The sequence below is a fragment of the Scyliorhinus torazame genome, chromosome 8 (assembly GCF_047496885.1).
Source record: "Scyliorhinus torazame isolate Kashiwa2021f chromosome 8, sScyTor2.1, whole genome shotgun sequence".
Classification (NCBI taxonomy): domain Eukaryota; kingdom Metazoa; phylum Chordata; class Chondrichthyes; order Carcharhiniformes; family Scyliorhinidae; genus Scyliorhinus; species Scyliorhinus torazame.
Genome location: NC_092714.1, coordinates 96,381,110 through 96,400,525, shown reverse-complemented (window position 1 = coordinate 96,400,525; position 19,416 = coordinate 96,381,110). Strand labels below are relative to the sequence as shown.

Here is a 19,416-nt window from a genome sequence, read left to right as displayed (position 1 = left end):
CTTTTAAAGCAGACCACGGCAGGCCAGCAGCACAGTTCAATTCCCGTACCAGCCTCCCTGAACAGGCGCCGGAATGTGGCGACTGGGGCTTTTCACAGTAACTTCATTTGAAGTCTACTTGTGACAATAAGTGATTTTCATTTCATTTCATTTCTCAAATCGAAGTGTTTTTTACTTCACAAAGATGCAAACGGTTATGTTCTAACTCACGACACCATTCAAGAGAAACTATTTTAATAAAGTTACATATTTTGGTTACAATACATTAATCCTGAGTAACTGCTATAAACCATAGCTTGGGAAAAATTGCTCAGCTTTGACAGAAATATGACTCGTGGTTGGCAACAGCGCACTCATTTAACAAAGCCACTGCACCTGCTTACACTTTCCACCACCTTTACTGCCCAAACTGCTGGGGTGCCAGGGTGGGCCGCATCACACAACAAAAAAATAATCACACTTTGATTCTTCCCCAACTACTCGGGTGGCTTCTCTACCTTTCAGCACCTGGCCTTGTTCAATCTGGCAAATATCTCCTTTAAATTTTTCACTCCTTACTCACCTCTCCATCCCCATCTTGGGATTTTCACCAATGTGATCAACACTCCACCTCTAAACAGCAGTTCCTCATCCTCTCTGATTTCACTATTTCAATATTTTGCCCAAGTATCTCTTCCTTTAGCTATGCATCCATCTTTGACTGATAGTGCTTGTGAAGTGCCTTGAAGTGGTGGGGTGAGGAGGATATTCATGATATCCACCAGGTTTCTTTTCCCAGTCCACCTTTCACAACTGGCAGGGAACTGTTTCCATAGCACTTGAATTTGGTCAGTTTTATAGTTCTTTTGTAAGGCCCAGCCCAAAACAAGCAACTCCTGGACTTAGCATGGTACATTTTCTTTCCCTTTGTCTATCTAGGAATTTGCCGAGATTTGACAGTGTGCTTTCGGACAACATTATAAAATGCAATCAGTAAAATTGCAGGGGTGTTTAATAATTGATTTCTAACACGGGCCTCAAATTGCCTCATGGACAGCACAAGGGAAATGCAAAACACAAGGTCCTACATTTGAGTCCCAGTATGTGCCCAAGTAGCTAATCTGGAGAGAGTTGACCTTGGTGTACTTCAAATGAGGAGGAAAGAAAAGCATGTTCGCATTTAATGCTCCCCTGCAGTCAAATCAATTGCAGAGAAACTTGGTACTCAGGGCTCTTGAACAGTATAGTGACGGGCTGCTGGTCCACTGGAATCCATGCCCACCCAAAAAGGTAAGCTTGCTGTTGCAATTAAATGGGGTAAAAAAAAAACACATCTTTCAACTGAGACATTAAACCAAGGTCCCATTTGCCCTCTTAGATGGATCCAATGACACTATTCGAAGGGAAGCGGGTGCCCTGGTCAATTTATCCCTCAAACAAAGTCGGGGAGAGATTATCTGGTGACTTATCTCATTGCTGATTGTGGGAGTTCACAGTGCATAAATTTGCAATTTACAACATTACAACAGTGACTCCACTTAAAAGAGTGATGGTGCGATTGTGAAGCATTTTGGGATACACTGAAGTCATTGGCACTGTATAAAGGCAATCTTTCGCCCATCTAGATTTTTAAAAAAGGTTTACAATAAATAAATAAAATGCAGAATTCTTACGTGGAGCCTTGAGTTCCAACCAGCCTGGTCCCTTGATCTTCCTATTCAGGAGCAGAAGTTCGAGACTTGACGTATTGGTGCCAAACACATGAGAAAAGGTTTCCCCTTTCAAGTCAGAAGGAAGTTGAGGCAGGTCAGCCTGCATCAAACAGTAATGCCAATTACAAACAATCAATTAATTAAAATAGCAATACAAGGCTGGGTATTCATTGTGCAAGTTTATTGACAGTGGATAGATATGTTTTCACAAAGATTTTTTCATATTTGCTGATAAAATGCTGAAAACGTTCAGCTAAATACCATGACTATTATATTTATTCATTACATTGTATTTACAGTACAGCAACAGGCCCTTACAAGTCTTCATTCACTGTATTTACTTCATCTAACCCCAGCAACATAGCCTGGATTTTTTCCCCCTCATCTGGCTTCCCTTTATTCAATCCAAAATATAAAATTAGAGTGCAGTGACCTGCAAGAAATTAATTATACTCCTTCGTAGCTTGTATGTACACCAGACTCTGCAGTGCCATCATTTGGCAGACAACAATATGCTTTCCTGCAACAAAACTGCTATCAATACAAATCAAGAATAATCAATTCAGTTCACCTGAAGGCAAACCATAACACCCATGGTCTAAACATAAATTAGAATACATTCTTACAAGCGATATGGGTAATTGTCCTATACTCACCGCATATTTGATCTCCAGGTATTCACAGTGTGCAGGAATATCTGGAATTTCAAAAGCGTAATTCATCTGCACTTTCTGAAAAATTAAAACACAAGCTTGTCAGTGAAGTCCTAGGAAACCACCGAGGGCATGGATTGTGGGGAACACTACATCTTACCAACCTTTGATTTGAACTTCATTATTTTATATTTTTCAGAAATCGCCTCGCTGAATTCCTGATAAACATCCACTATTGCTACAGGTGTCTCTGTATCCTTGCCAGATTTCAGATTCATGCGCTGAAAAGAATTCACAATGAATAAACCCATTTTTATAATTTTCAAAATACCTCAAAATAATAAAAAACATTAAAGTTTAAACAGTCACGACATGTCTTAGTTGATAACATAATATTATACAATCTCAATTTAACATGGAATACTGAAAAGAGCAATGCAGCAAACATACTCGGTTTCACACAGCACCTAATTATGCCCTCAAGATCTCTCAAGCTATAGAATATTTCTGAGGTGCAGATTTGGCAGCCAATTTGCAAACTGATGAACAACCCGATAATCTTTTGGTCAAGTAAACATTTTGGCTTTCTGTTCCTTCTATTAGTGCTATGAAATCTTTGGTGGTTACTTGAGCAGGCAGGAAAGATCCTCAGCGTACATTTTCGCCCAAAAGATGGCAATCATACATCCAACACTCCTTCGGTATTGTGACTTTGGCAGTGTACATTAAGGGTTCCAAGTCCATAGTAGGGCTTGAACCTAATTTCCCAACGCAGAAAATACCATATAAAAAGTAATCAAAGGAGGCATTTTCACAGGACCAGGGTGAACACTGCAGAATATGAAAATTAGATTTAAAAACAGGATGAGTTGGTGATCAGATCTTACATTTCGAGTTAGCAAATAGTTAAAATTTAAATACATTAAAAAGAACTCTACTCTAAGTGTTATGTTCTTGTACAGGGACAATTACGGAGTCGGCGTACGAAAGAACATCTAGTTCAAGACTAGTTAATTTTATTATAGTGTGATAAATGTGGGTAGGAAATTAATGCTAACAAACTGGAACTAATACAAACCCGAATGACCACAATAGTTTCTCCTCAAGTCTCCCCCTAGGCTACAGTGTCATGTGCTACTACATGCCTGACACCTACTGGTCGGAGGCTATCCATATTTACACATTCACTTGTAAATGCAGATCACTACATCACCTTTCCTAGTGATTTCGAAGGAAACATAATACATTATTTCAGTAACTATTACATATGATGTGCATAACAATGTATTTTGTATAATGTACAGTTATATTGTCCATTCACAGATCCAACCATTCCAGTTTCTTTCTGCTTCTCGTTGATCGTCTCAACTTTGTTAAATCTGGTGAATCTGTGTGATAGTTCTGACCTTCTGTAAGTACATCTACTATGATTGGATCATTGTTCTGAACATCATTCTGTATATTGACATTTAACTCATTCACTGCTTGTGTCGGTTTCGATGAATGTAAACTTTCATATACATCCTTGCCTTGCTGTTCAGCAAAAGGTTGTTTCACTTTTAGGAGTGCTTGTCGATTCCCCCTTAAAACCTGTCCTTGCTCAGTTATCACTATATAGGACCTTGGATCTGTTTTCTGCAATACTTTAGCACATTTTGACCAGCCATCAGGATTCTCCACTCTCACCATGTAATTTGGTTTCAAAGGTTTCAGACTCCTGGTAGACTTGTTATAATATCCCTTTTGTTTCTTCTTCCGAAATCCCGGCGAAGTGTTGACGCCGGCGTAAACAAGTGTTTACGCCGGCGTCAACGGAATGCTGCGTGCTGCTCCGGCGCCGAAAGGCGGCACTGCACGGCTCCACGCCGGCGCACGCACGTGGTTGCCGTCTCCACGCCGGCACATGCGCGTGGTTGACACCTCTGCACCGGCGCATGTGCGTGGTTGCCGTCTCCGCACCGGCGCTGAGCAACATGTCGGGGACCTTCTAGCAGGCCGCGCAGAAGGAGGTAGACCCGCTCGCCAATCGGAAGCCTCCGATCGCGGGCCTTGACCCCGTGGAGCCCCCCCCCCCCCAAAGTCAGTTCCCACTGCCCCCCCCCCAACCAGGAAGTCCACCGCGGCCACGGGTCCGATCTCCTGCCGGGTGGTACTAGGTTGGAACCACGCCGGCAGGAGTTCGACCGCTCGCCCGCGGAGAATTGCCCCAAGAGCCTATTTCAGTGGCCCCCAACCGGCGCCGCGGCGACCGCGCTGGCGCGATCGCCGGCGTCGGAGAGGCGTGGCGGGAATTTCCCGCGCCCCATCGATTCTCTGAACCCACGCGGGCTCGGAGAATCCCGCCCCTTATCTTTTCGTTCAGCCTTTGCTTGGCCTGACAGCATTGTTCGTAGCTTCCGATTCATCAACATTGCTGTTGCCGATAAACCACAACTTAATGGAGATGTTCTATAACTTAGCAGTGCTAAATATGGATCAACTTAGCGTGGCCAATCCACTTAGCCTGCACATCTTTGAGTTGTGGGGACGAAACCCACATAAACACGGGGCGAATGTGCAAACTCCACACGGACAGTGACCCAGTGCCGGGATCGAACCTCGGCGCTGTGAGGCAACAGAGCTAACCCACTGCACCAGTGTGCTGCCCCTCAAATATGGATCATCTTTACTGTCCATAGCCTTCTTCAGTAACTGATTGACTATATTTTTCTGCTTTGCCATTTGATTGCGGGTATAATGGACTTGACGTTACATGCTTAAAGTCATACTGCCGTGCAAATTCCTGCCATTCTTTACTGTAGAAGCATGATCCATCATCACTCATTACTAACTCATGTCGTGCAAAGGTTGCTTTTGTGTGCATGATTACACAATTTGCTGATGAGCTAGATAATTGTGCAATCTCTGGATAATTTGAATAATAATCTACCACTACCAAATATTCTTTACCATCAAGGTAGAATAAGCCTATCCCATCCTTTTGCCAAGGAACTGACACAACTTCACCTATTTTCATCGGTTCCATTGCTTGTCAATATTGACAAGCTGGGGCAATATAGGGCTGGTTTAGCTCAGTGGGCTAAACAGCTGGATTGTAATGCAGAACAAGGCCAGCAGTACGGGTTCAATTCACATACCAGCTTACCCGAACAGGCACCGGAATGTGGCGACTAGGGGCTTTTCACAGTAACTTCATACTTGTGACAATAAAAGATGAATATGTCGTTGACAAGTGGTAGACTTTTCCACCATGTTCTGTATGTCTTTGTTTATTCCCGGCCAAGGTACAGTATCTCGCACTCTTCGCTTGCATTTCTTGATTCCAAGGTGACCCTCATGAATCTTTTGTAGCAACTCCTTGCGCAGACTATGGAATTACGATTCTCTCTTGCCTCAGTAACAAACCATTTGCTACACTTAACTCTGATTGTATGAGATGATAATTAGAACATGAACCTTTCGGCCATCCATTGTTCAGATTGTGTATCACCATTTGTAATACTTCATCCTTCTCGGTTTATTCAACAACCAGTTTTGACTTTGCATCCGACACTGGCAGTGTTTCCGTAATCATATCTACAGTAACCTGAACAACCTCTCCAGTGGAGCTGTCAACTTGTGCTGTTGTAGCTCGAGCCAACTCATCCGCTACCACAATATGCTTGCCAAGGGTATAGATTAATTCAAAGTTATATCTCTGAAGTTTCATCATCAGACGTTGAATACGAGGAGACATCCCATTGGGATTCTTCTTCATTATTGCAACCAACGGTCTATGATCTGTTTGACAATGAACGTAGATAGACCATATATGTAGCTATGGAATTTCTTCAAACCAGTCACTAGCACTAAACACACGTTTCCTATTTGTGCATAATGACATTCAGATTGTCATCGACCTTGAAGCACAGTGGTTTTCAATCACTATCATTTTCTTGTTGCAGCAATACTGCACCTCGATCATCCTTCGATGCATCTGTTGAAATCTTGGGTATTTTTGTTGGATCGAAAAATGTTATTACGGGTGTGGTCGTTAGAGCTTTCCTTAGTCTTATCCATTTGTTTCATACTGTTCAGTCCAAGTGAAGTTGTTCACTTTCTTCAGGATTCCCAATGAAGTTGATCATGCCCAGTACTCTTAGTACTCCCTTTTTATCTGTAGGTCGAGGCATGTTTCTGATGGCTTATATCTTCATGTCATCAAGCTTTATTCCTTGAACTGGGAACGCTATTGCCATGACACCAAACTGACATTTGGCCTTATTGAGTCGTAGCCCATTTCATCTGATATTTTGTAATACCCTAATTAGCCTGTCATTGTGTTCCTCTTGGGTGGAACCCCAAATTATTTGAATCAACGTATCTCAAACACCCTTCGATAATATGTTTCATTGCTCTGTGGAACATTTCTGATGCTGAGAAGAAAGCAATATCTGCCAAACGGAGTATTGAACGTACAATACTTGGTACTTTCTTCATCTAGCTTGAGCTGCCAGAATCCTTGCGCAGCGTCAAGTTTGCTGAAATGTTTTGCACCAGACATCTCACTTGTGATCTCCTCTCTTTTAGGTATCGGATAGTGTTCCCTTTTTATATTCGCATTTAAATCTTTGAGATCCATATATATTCGAAATTCATTGCCTTTTTTAAAATACCATTGAATTGACCCAATATGTGGGCTCTTCAATCATTTTATAATGCCAAGATGTGTCATCCTGTCTGATTCAGCCTTGAGACGTTCACGTAATGATGCTGGAACTCTTCTCGGAGCATGTATCACCGGTTGAGCATTCTTTTTTAATTGAATCTTGTAAGTGAAAGGTAAAACACCAAAACCCTGGAATATTTTTGGAGAAGCCGACACAACGGACTCCACTGATCCACTGTGTGCTCAGTGCACATTCACATTCACTGCTATACACTCTTCTCACCAGCTCCAGTGCTTCACATGCTTCATCACCTAATAACGATACACGACCTTCAGCAACTATTGAGAATTTTAATTTGTGCACTTTATTTTTACTTGTACGTCAAATTCACAATTCCCAATGTGTCAATTTTCTGACTATTACTGTCCTTCAACAAGACTGGTTTATTCAATATTCTCAGTTTTAATTGCATAGTCTTGATATCACTGATGCATATGAGGTTTGCTCTTGCTCCTGTATCTAACTTCACAGAGCTAAACGATCGATTTATCATAGAATTTTGTAGAATTTACAGTGCAGGAGGCCGCCATTCGGCCCATCGAGTCTGCACCCGCTCTTGGATTGGATTTGTTTATAGTCATGTGTACCGAGGTAGAGTGAAAAGTATTTTTCTGCGAGCAGCTCTTGGAAAGAGCACCCTATCCAAGGTCAGCACCTCCACCCTATCCTCATAACCCAGTAACCCCACCCAACACTAAGGGCAATTTTGAACACTAAGGGCAATTTATCATGGCCAATCCATCTAACCTGCACGTCTTTGGACTGTGGGAGGAAACCGGAGAACCCGGAGGAAACCCACGCAGACGGGGAGGATGTGCAGACTCCGCACAGTGACCCAAGCCGGAATTGAACCTGGGACCCTGGAGCTGTGAAGCAATTGTGCTATCCACAATGCTACCGTGCTGCCCCTTTGTTGATTTATCAACAAAGAAACTGTCCATTTGTCCTTTGTCACTGTTCCAGTATCACTTTTATCATTTTTTGTTCTTTTAGGTGACATTTTATTCTTTTTGGCTGTTTTTGCCCTGTCTTCATCCGAGACTACATCAACAAAAATGTGCCTTCCAAATTAATGTCATCAATTGTATTAATTGACTTCCCTGCAAAGTTTTGCAAAATAATTTTTTTCCTTTTCATTTTGTGCAAACGTTGCCATAAGCTGGACATTGCCTCGGGAGGTGCCTGTTTCCACATCTTTTGTATGCAATGGCTGCTTCTGCCGAGCGTTTAAAATGGCTGCCACATTTTTGAGTGCATCACAACATTTATGGTGTCAGCATCACTCCCATTTTCCGTGCCAAAGCTTTTGTGCATTGAATGTGCTGATATGTTGTGCACCTAGTTCACTGGCATGGCAAATTTTAATCGCGTCTTCTAACTGAAGCTCATTCTCCCGTAAGAGACGTTCATGCACCTTATCATCATTTACTCCGAAGACAATTTGATCCTGAATCACTGAGGATTTTAAAGTCACAAAGTTACACGTCTGTGCTTTTAATTTGAGGTCGGTAAGAAAGCTATCAAAGGACTACGCCATCTTCTGCGTGCGCGTTCTAAATATAAATCTGAACAGTTTCATTCTTTTTCAACGTGCAATGCTCATCAAATATTTGTGTGACGGCATCAAAGCTTTTGCTGGCGTCCTCTTGTTCATGTATGAAGGTGTTGTAATTCTCAATCACCTGCGGGCCTGCTACCATTAACAACAACGCTATCTTTCTTTCATCAGGCTGCGTCTGCAATCCTAGAGCTGCTACATACAGTATAAACTGTTGTTTAATTGCACGGCAATTGCCATCAACATTATTGGTTACTCAAAGTTGTTCTGGAGTTTTTAAACTATCCATTTTCTTCTTGCACTGGTGTTGCGTTTACAGAGATTTTTTTTTTGACGAGATTGTTACTCCCTTCGATGTTCCACGTTTTTCTTGTAGCACCGTTTCACCAAATTTGAAGACTGTGCCCTTCAAATCTTCACACTTCTGATCTTTTAGTTTTTGACCACTCCTGGTAGGTTCTTGTACAGAGACAATTACTGAGTCGGCGTACTAAAGAACATCTAGTTGAAGACTAGTTAATTTTATTATAGTATAATAAACTGTGGGTAGGAAACTAATGCTAACAAACTGGAACTAATACAAACCCAACTGACCACGATGGTTTTTCCTTAAGACTCCCCCCAGGCTACAGTGTCACGTGCTACTACCTGCCTGACACCTACTGGTCGGAGGCTATTCTTATTTACACATACACTTGTTAATGCAGATCACTACACCAAGCAGTTGACAGATGATTGCACCATTCCAAAAGGAATAATCACCATTAAATCACCAGTGAAAATATCAGATAGTACATATTATGAACCTTACGTTGACTAGTTTAAAAAATTGAATTACAATGTTTCATTACAAACAACTTTATGGCAAGATCAAGGCGATTGCCTACCGTTTCCCGTGGCAACAGGTATACTGTGCGCTCAATGTTTCTCACAGACACGCAGCAGCTGACATGGGTCTTTGCTGATTCAATCCACACTTTGCCAAAGAGATATACGACTCCTGATTAAAAACTTAAAATGGTTAGTTATTGTCCTTCCAATCAAAAGCAAAAGATGCTACAATCCGGTCATTTCATTTGATCTCAACAACATTACAAGACCAGAAACAAATGTCATTTAGTTCCAGAGTACTCCTGGCCTGCTTTTTCAATTATTAGGTAGTATTTTTCTTTAAATTATGTACAGGTTTTTCCTTGAAATACAGATGAAGATCATCCATGGACAATCTTTAAACTGTGCTCTTGGCTAGACAGATAAGGCAGCAGTTGGATGCCACATTATGCCTCAGAAAGCCATTAGCTAAAGGCTGAGTGGCGGGTGGGGTGGAGGAGAGAGGGGGCAGGAGGTTGGTAGGGTGTGAGGGAGAGAAGCAGAAAAGGAGATCATCAACTGGCTCTCCTGTGGATATACATAATAGCATTACCAAGCCAGCACAGGACAGGGAGCTGGACATTCCTGTTTGGAAAATACTCCGGAGGGACAGAGCAGGAAAGCTGCGGCATTAGAAAGTGCCAGTCCGCAAGGATATGCTACAGATTTTAATTGCAACAGAACATTTATGGGAAACCTCCTCAAAGGCAATGAGGCATGACTAACAAATGCTGGCCTTGCTAGGGAAGCTCACATGCCACCAAAGAATTTTAAAAAGCATTAGGAATGGAAGCAGTACAATTCTCAAGAATTCTAGGCCACCAAAATAATGGGGATACGATATTGGGCATGACCCATATGTTATGTAAGAAGATGCCACTTTCCAGAGCGATTTTTAACTATCCAAAGACAGATGGAAATAACAAAAATCAAAATGGGGGATATTTTTTGGAATGCACCAGAGCTCCTTCTAAATTTGTATTTGTCTAACCCAACAATTCATGAAACATTACTTAATTTCTCTGTTCTAAGCCAAGCAGAGCAATTAACAAGGGCAAGGAGGGCAGGACAATAGGAAATTAGTAAGAATGGTCAATGAAAATACAGTAAAGGATAATGAAAAGTTAGAACAAAGAACTGCACAGGGACAGACCAAGCCTGCACTGACCATGTTACACGTCTAACCTAAAAAGAACCCGAAACAAAATGGCAGGTCAGTAAGAGATATGAGAGATATGCCTCATTTTAGGAAGGATGTGGAAGCTCTGGAAAAGGTGCAAAGAAGATTTACCAGGATGTTGCCTGGAATGGAGAGTAGGTCTTACGAGGAAAGGTTGAGGGTGCTAGGCCTTTTCTCATTAGAGCGGAGAAGGATGAGGGGCGACTTGATAGAGGTTTATAAGATGATCAGGGGAATAGATAGAGTAGACAGTCAGAGACTTTTTCCCCAGGTGGAACACACCATTACAAGGGGACATAAATTTAAGGTGAAAGGTGGAAGATATAGGAGGGATATCAGAGGTAGGTTCTTTACCCAGAGAGTAGTGGGGGCATGGAATGCACTGCCTGTGGAAGTAGTTGAGTCGGAAACATTAGGGACCTTCAAGCAGCTGTTGGATAGGTACATGGATTACGGGAAAATGATATAGTGTAGATTTATTTGTTCTTAAGGGCAGCACGGTAGCATTGTGGATAGCACAATTGCTTCACAGATCCATGGTCCCAGGTTCGATTCCGGCTTGGGTCATTGTCTGTGCGGAGTCTGCACGTCCTCCCCGTGTCTGCGTGGGTTTCCTCCGGGTGCTCCGGTTTCCTCCCACAGTCCAAAGATGCGCGGGTTAGGTGAATTGGCCAATGATAAATTGCCCTTAATGTCCAAATTGCCCTTGGTGTTGGGTGGAGGTGTTGAGTTTGGGTAGGGTGCTCTTTCCAAGAGCTGGTGCAGACTCAAAGGGCCGAATGGCCTCCTTCTGCACTGTAAATTCAATGATAATCTATGATTAATCTAGGACAAATGTTCGGCACAACATCGTGGGCCGAAGGGCCTGTTCTGTGCTGTATTTTCTATGTTCTATGTTCTATGAGGACAAATAACTTGGTGGAAAAGGCGGCGAACAGGACAATAGATCAGTGGTGGAGAAACTACAAACAGGAGATGTATAGAGCGCAAAATAGATTTATCTCTCTAAAGGAAAAAAGGATTCAAAGGATAGAATTCTGCATAGATCAAAACTATACAAATTAAAAAGGAATCCTTACAGTAAAACAAGTACTAACAATGTTAAACAAATTTACTGAAATATAGAAAAGGAGAGATGAAAAAAGGAAATCAAAAGGCATTTGAAAAAGGCGAGTAAATAATATAACAAATAGTAAAGTATTTAAAAGTAAAACAATACTTAAGCAGAAAGTAAGATCAATTGAAAAAGGAAATCTAGTTGCAGAGGGTGAAGGTTAAGTGGAACTATTACATATTGCAGCAATATTTATAAATAATGGTGCAAGTGAGAAGAGGGAGTAAACAATTGTTAAGAGGTAACCAGAAGTTAAATTGGTTGTGTAAGCACTGGCAGAAGTCAAAAGTAGGCAAGTAGCCAAGGTGCAATGCACTCTGGGTTATTGAAGAAATTAGTAACTGACCAAAGGTCTAAACTTGAGATTTTACTCAGATAAACAAATTCAGCCTATTTAACATGTCTGTTGTGGAAAGAAGAGATGACTAAATCAGGCAACTATAGACCAGCAGCAGACAGAGGCAAATTCAAAGAATCAGTAATTTGAGATAAATTTAGTGGAGCTTTAGGAGTTCCACGGGATAATCATGAAAAAAACAACAGGAAGCTGTTAAAACAAGCAGGCCTGGAAATTCGGCTCGATTGTACCCTGCATCTTGGCGCAATTCACCCAACAACCGTCAAAAGAATTTTATGCACAAATTACATTCAGTTCAAATTTTTGCAATCTTTGACAACTTCAAAACATTGCGCTAGAACAGTCCACCTACAAAACTGGCTACGAGTCCGAATCAATGCAATCGCCAGGGCAACTTTCTGCTAATTGAACTCGCTTGCAGGCCTGCGAGGGGGCTCTAAAATGGAAGCTTTTTTTAAACAAAAGGCACAAGGACACGAATAAATAATTTTTAAAGCTTTTGAGTTTTTAAATTTACTAAGAAACTGTCTACCAGTACAACCAGCAAATGGCTCCGTATGATTTTTTAAAAATAATAATTTACAGTTATTTAAAAATCGGGTGACTCACAGGAAGTGGACTAGACACTGATTATAGAGCCTTTTCGCGGCAAATCAATTTTCAACTGTATTACTCAAATTATGTCAAGTTACCAGTCACATTATGGTTTAAAATGCTACCCAATTGCATCGGTTCATTTTGCCATTTGGTGAAAATTGAAGTACGAGTTTGATCGGAAACTCAAACACTTCTTAAGAAAAACTAATACAATTTGGGCCTGGATCAATGATTTCAACCAAAAGTCGAAACTCCATCCCATAATGTTTGACAAATCTAATCCAGTTTTTTTGCGGGAAGAATTGACTGTTTGGATATATAAATGGGATGGAGATATATAAATGGGATGGAGCTGTAGTGTGCATGGATTTTCAGATTCGATAAAATGTCACAGGAAGATTGTTACAAAAATTCCAATACAGTGCAGGAGAAAATGCCACAGCACAGATTTTTTAAAAAGATTGACAGACAGACAGCAAAGGGGAGAGTGAGTGAATGTTGTCCAAACTGGAAAATGGTCAGTGGCGTGCTCCGGAGTAAGCTGTGCTGGCTCCCTTTCCATTCTAAATAAGGAAAATACGGACCTGGCCATAGTGTATTGAAGTTTGCTGATGACGATGCTGGTGGTAAAGCAAACAGCAAGAGTAATAGTAAAAGACTCCGAGAGGACAGACAGTTTCATACACTAGGCAGACACAACTTAATGCAGCAGATTGCCATGCAATTAGAAGTTTGAAGGAAAAACGAGCAATCAGGATACAAACTCAATGGAAAGAGGCTGAAGGCTGTAGAGCAACAGAGATAATCTCAGGATTTAAATTTCTAATTCACTGCAGAGGTGAGTGTAATGTACAATTGAAAATTTGCCTGCAATAATGGGCTGGGCCACATTTAAGAACAATGTGTGCAGCTTTGAGCAGTAGCACCAAAATGAGAGCATAGCCTCGATTCACAAGGATGATACCAGGGATGTAAACCTAGTCATTAGAAAGAGATGCATGATACTAGGTGTATTGCAACAGAGAATACTATAATGGATATTGGTACAGTTTTTTTCAAATTAAGAGAGCTTTTGTCCGGGTGATTAGAGAAAGACTATTCCTTCTGGTAGGGGAGTCAGAGACAAAGGGGGGGATCATCATTCTGGAGAGTGATGACAGTGGTCCAAATAAACTACATTTTACAGACCTGATTTGCCAAACAGTTGAGACAAATACTAAGTAATTATTTGAAACAGAGCTACAAATAATTCAATTTCTTGCTCAAGCCAATAGATATCTATGCACAAGAGGGAAATATTGCAGATGCTGGAAATCAGAACTGAAAACAAAAGTGCTGGAGAAACACAACGCATCTGGAAGTCTCTGTGCAAAGAGAAGTTGAAAATCCAATAGGATGCTTCTTTGCAGCAGGTATCTGTAAATTTTAAACTTACCAGCTAACTAATAAAGCATTTGTATTGGACGCTACTTAATTAGTAACTCAAAACACTTAACAATACCATCATAACCAGGAAGCAACTAACTTGCTGACAAGTATATTTTCAAAATAGACATTATTCAGTATTTCAGGTTTATAATTAAAACCTTTGAAAAATATTGCCATTACCTGGTTGATGATACTGGTCTTCATATGCATCCACCCAGTAGAATCTGAATACCTGCTCTCCTTCGGAACCAGTTACTAATGGCAAACGACCTGCCTCTACCTGCACCTCAAGCACCACAGAATTATTTTCACCTTGGTCCATATGATCCCAGCAAGAGGATTCAGTGCAGGTAGAGTTTCTAAACAAGAGGACAGAAATTTTAAAACATGCACAACTTCTTCCTTTTAAGATCAAAATGCAGATTGATGGGACGACAAGGCATCATTTGAGAGACTTTACTTGGACTACCTGGGTGAAAACGGAGGTGTCTATGAATGTTGTCAATGTGGACTTCCAGAAGGCATTTGACAAGGTTAGACACTATAAATTAGGAAGTGTGCTACTGATGTGGGGGAAGGAGTCAAATTGTGGGTAAAATAAATTCTGGCTGATTGGTGGGATGTGCTCCAGAGGTCTATACTCAGCTTAGGGTAGTTACTGAGGGATTACTACTTCTGTTAGGGGAATCTGGAACAAGAGGGCATAATATTAAAATTAGACAGTGAAGTTAGGAAACATTTCTTCCCCCACAGAAATCAGGAACATTACTTCAAAAGGCTGGGAATGCTGAGAAAACTGAAATTTCCAAAACTGAGCATGCTATCCAGACATAGGATGTCAAGTGATATAGAGCAACAGGGATTAATGAATTTAGGGTACTAACCGCTATGATCTCACTGAATGGACGCTTTTTTAAAAAACATTTAGAGTATCCAATTCTTTTTTTCCCAATTAAGGGGCAATTTAATGTGGCCAATTCATCTACCCTGCACATCTTTCTGAGTTGTGGGAGTGAGACCCACGCAGACATGGGGAGAATGTGCAAACTCCACACGGACAGTAACCCTGAGCCGGGATCGAACCCGGGTCCTCAGTGCCGTGAGGCAGCAGTGCTAACCACTGGGCCACCAAGCCGCCCACATTGAATGGACACTCCTGTCCCTATGATTAACTGTTACTTTTGCCTCTCCATGCATGAAACGGCAGCTTTGCACAAAATTAAGTGGCCAACAGCCTAAGAGGCTTCGGACACGACAGGGGGGCCTCAGGTTATGAATGAGGAAGGCTATACCTGTGTGGAACTTTTCTTCTTATTCATACATCCTGCAGGTGCGCTAATATGCCAAAGTATTTAAAACATAAAGATGCTGTTGAGGGTTGCCGCAAGTAGAGGGAATGAATTTATCCTCACCAGCATAGGGATATTAGTCTCTTCTCCAAGCTTTTGAATTAATTTTTTAATTCTTAGCTACCCTTCACAAAATTACAGGCCAGACTCCCAACAGCCAGAATTTCAGCCCAGCTGAACTCCGACCAAAGACTATATCCTAACCGATTACCAGATTCACGCTCCATTTATTTGCCCCATTAGCATTTCCGAGATTAACATGTGCAATTTTCAGTAACTTCTTTAGGCACGAAGGAACCTCCAGGGTTCAGTTTGGTTAAAGTTTTCATCTTGGCAACAACAACAAAAAAAAAATAAGAGTTGAAGCAGACCAAATGGCTGTCTGGAGTATCATGAAGGGATCAAATGCTGCATAAGTGACCTGCTACTGCTCATCAGTGAGGCAGCATGGTATTTTGCTGGATAACACTTCCATTTAATGACCACTCCAAACAGTGACCAGCAGGACAGGGAGAAACAAGTTGTTGCAGATGATTTTGAGCACTACGTAAAGGCATACTTCACCTTTTACAGCTCACTTGCTGCTGGAGGTCTGAAGAGGGCTTTGAAACACATCAGGAGAATTTGTCAAGATTTCACCAGCACTCTATCAATACTGAATCTGGAAAATCTCTTGAGAACTTCAGCTATAAAGAGTCGGTGCTGCGCTACTCTACTCTAACTAATCAGACAACTTACAGGCGCCTGCAGGGGAAAAGGAGGATTTGGTCATGAATATCTTGCTGGGGGGTGCGGGGCCTCCTTTGGTCCGCAGTATAAATGGGAGGAAGTCAAAAGGCCAGGCAGAGAAGCACAAGCTTCTGCCAAAGTTGGGGACAGGAGTGAGAAAGTGGATTCCTTATTCCTTCCCCCACAGTGGACTCAGGACCCCCCCCCCCCCCCCCCACCCCCTTTGAATCACCTCCAGTGCCACGTCGGAGAACCTATGTGCCATCTTCCTCCATCAAAGTCATCCTGAAACCTGCTGCTGTCAGGTACTCCACAAATTTAGTGAAAGAAAGTGCATGGAGCCTTCATGTACTGGGCAATGTTCCCTCCAATTTCTCTTTGCAGTGCAAAGACTGTTCATTGCATCACACGGACACTTTGAGATTTCTGCAAGGCCATACACAAGAGCATCTTAAAAGGGAGCTTTGCTTGTGAGCAGCCCATTTGTTCCCTGCAGTTATTCCCACTTTGCTGCACGCCCATGCCCCGCACACAGAGGGAATGTTGACACTGATCCACTAAAATACTTTCTCAAGTACCAACTTTGCAGGAGTCTGGTTCAGTGTCGCCAGGCAAAGCTGCAGGCAGAATACAGACTTTCAGGCACATCCACTTACCACAGCTTCCTTTTAGTGCCTGTTTCATCCTTTCATGAAAATACCTCCCATAACATACAACAGTAATTCCCAAAATGTTCTTTTCACCAATCATCTTACACAGATGGCTTGTCTTCCTCCTTGGGTTCTTCTACTTTGTTTTTTTTTTCAGGTTTCATTTCAATTTCTGCAGTGGAGGCAGATTCAGTTTCCATGGGCTCATCAAAGTCTCCCTCGTTGAACTCCATTGCACAGGGGTCATCTGCAAATCAAAGTTCACAACTTGAAACACACAGACAGGAGTTAGACAATGCTGATGTTTTTACTTAACCTATTCTCTGAAAAGATTCTGTTTCACTCTCTCCACAGATGCTGCCAGGTCTGCTGTGTATTTCCAGCATCAGGAATATTTTTTAAACACAAAACAGATCTACGGAGTTATAAAATATCTCCTTAAGTGTCAGCCACTGCTTAGCTTCAGTCTTAGCTTCAGTGCCTATACTTCCTCAGGAAACTAACAAAATTCGGCATGTCCACATTGATTCTTACCAATTTTTACAGATGCACCATAGAAAGTATCTATCTGGCCCAAGACTGTAAGAAACTACAGTCGTGAACACTGCCCAGTGCATCACACAAATCCGCCTCCCATCCATTGACTCGGTCTACACCTCCCACTGCCTTGCGAAAGCGGCCAGCATAATCAAAGACCCCTCCCACCCGGGTTATTTTCTCTTCCATTGGGCAGAAGATACAAAAGTCTGAGAACACGCACTAACAGATACAAAAACAGCTTCTTCCCCGCTGTTACCAGACTTTGACCCTCTAATGGACTGATCTGATCTTTCCGCGCATCTTCCCTACTGAGTAGCACTACACTTTGTCTGCTTCACTCGATGTCCATGTATTTACATTGTGTATTTAATTGTATGTCCTATGTCTATCGTGTATGGAACAATCTGCCTGATCTGTACACAAAACAATACTTTTCACTGTACCTCAGTACACATGACAATAAATCCAAATATAAATCTTACCTTTCACCTATTTTTCCAGCCTGTATCAGTCACAGAATCAAAGATTCGTTAAAACTCAGGAGGTGGTCGTTCGGCTCATCGTGTCTGACCAGCTCTCTGAATCAGCAATATCAGTGTACAGTGCCACAACCCTGCCTCCTCCCCATAACCCTGCTTGATGTGAATAGATCAAGAGGTTCGAGGCTCAATCCATGATCTGTGCCAATCCATCAGCTGAACTCAGCGAGGATGAACCAGGGGCACTAATAGGTCCGAATGTCTGTAAGTTGAGGATTGGTGGGGAGGAGGTAGGGGTGAGAAGCTAAAACCTGCCAGCACTGCAGAGCCGAACCAGTAATCAAGCTGGAAAGTGCGAATTGTATATTGCAAGTAGGTAACAGTGGGATTGATGTTACCCACTCCTCTCTTCCCCTGACCATGCTCCAAGATCCCGTATCACGAATGTAAAACAGGGTAGCACAGTAGCACAATGGTTAGCACTGCTGCCTCAAAGCACCAGGGACCCGGGTTCGATTCTGGCCTTGGGTGACTGCCTGTGTGGAGTTTTGATGTGGAGATGCCGGCGTTGGACTGGGGTGAACATAGTAAGAAGTCTTACAGCACCAGGTTAATTCCAACAGGTTTGTTTCAAATCACTAGCTTTCGGAGCACTGCTCGTTCCTCAGGTGAATGAAGAGGTATGTACCACTTCATTCACCTGAGGAAGGAGCAGTGCTCCGAAAGCTAGTGATATGAAACAAACCTGTTGGACTTCAACCTGGTGTTGTAAGACTTCTTACTGTGTGGAGTTTGCACTTCCTTCCTGTGTTTGTGTGGGTTGCCTCTGGGTGTTCCGGTTTCCCCCCACAGTCCAAAGAAGTACAGGTTTGATGGGGTTAAGAGGATTGGACGTGGGAGTGGGCCTAGGTAGGGTGCTCTTTCAGAGGGACTCGATGGGCCGAATATTCTTCTTCTGCACTATAGGAATTCAAATGCTGTCTGAGCTTGACTCACTACATTCAGGAAAGAAGAGAAGTTTGGTTGGTGATAGTCAAGAGGAGCGGACTGGAATTTTCATTTTTGAAGCATAGTGTCAATGAGAGCTTCATATTTTTATTGCTCCCCATGCTTTTAAGCATATATTGAAATTAAAATATGTAAGAATACTCATTTAGCCTGCACGGAGTAATTTCTTTTTTTTTTTTTATAAATATTTTATTGAAAATTTTTGGTCAACCAACAGTACATTGTGCATCCTTTACACAATATTATAACAACACAAATAACAATGACCTATTTTATAAACAAAAAATGAATAAATAATAAATAACAAAAATGTAACTAACCCTAATTGGCAACTGCCTTATCACAAGTAACACTCTCCAAAAATATAATTTAACAGTCCAATATATAATTATCTGTCGCAACGACCTATACATATTATACAGTATATATTAACAACCCTGAGAGTCCTTCTGGTTCCTCCTCCCCCCCCCCCCCCCCCCCCGATTCTGGGCTGCTGCTGCTGC

The 19,416-nt window shown here is 41.9% G+C and overlaps 1 protein-coding gene across 1 annotated transcript in view; it reads right to left on the bottom strand.

Annotated features, from left to right (window-relative positions):
* The window catches only part of pola1 (polymerase (DNA directed), alpha 1), a 436,651-nt gene that overhangs the window by 376,840 nt on the left and 40,395 nt on the right, over window positions 1-19,416 (bottom strand). The window contains exons 9-14 of the mRNA XM_072513953.1: window positions 16,992-17,133; window positions 14,339-14,517; window positions 9,499-9,611; window positions 2,509-2,625; window positions 2,348-2,422; window positions 1,653-1,791 (exon numbers count right to left, since the gene is read on the bottom strand). Coding sequence (XP_072370054.1) covers window positions 1,653-1,791; window positions 2,348-2,422; window positions 2,509-2,625; window positions 9,499-9,611; window positions 14,339-14,517; window positions 16,992-17,133 — 765 coding nt within the window. The remainder of the gene's footprint in view (window positions 1-1,652; window positions 1,792-2,347; window positions 2,423-2,508; window positions 2,626-9,498; window positions 9,612-14,338; window positions 14,518-16,991; window positions 17,134-19,416) is intronic.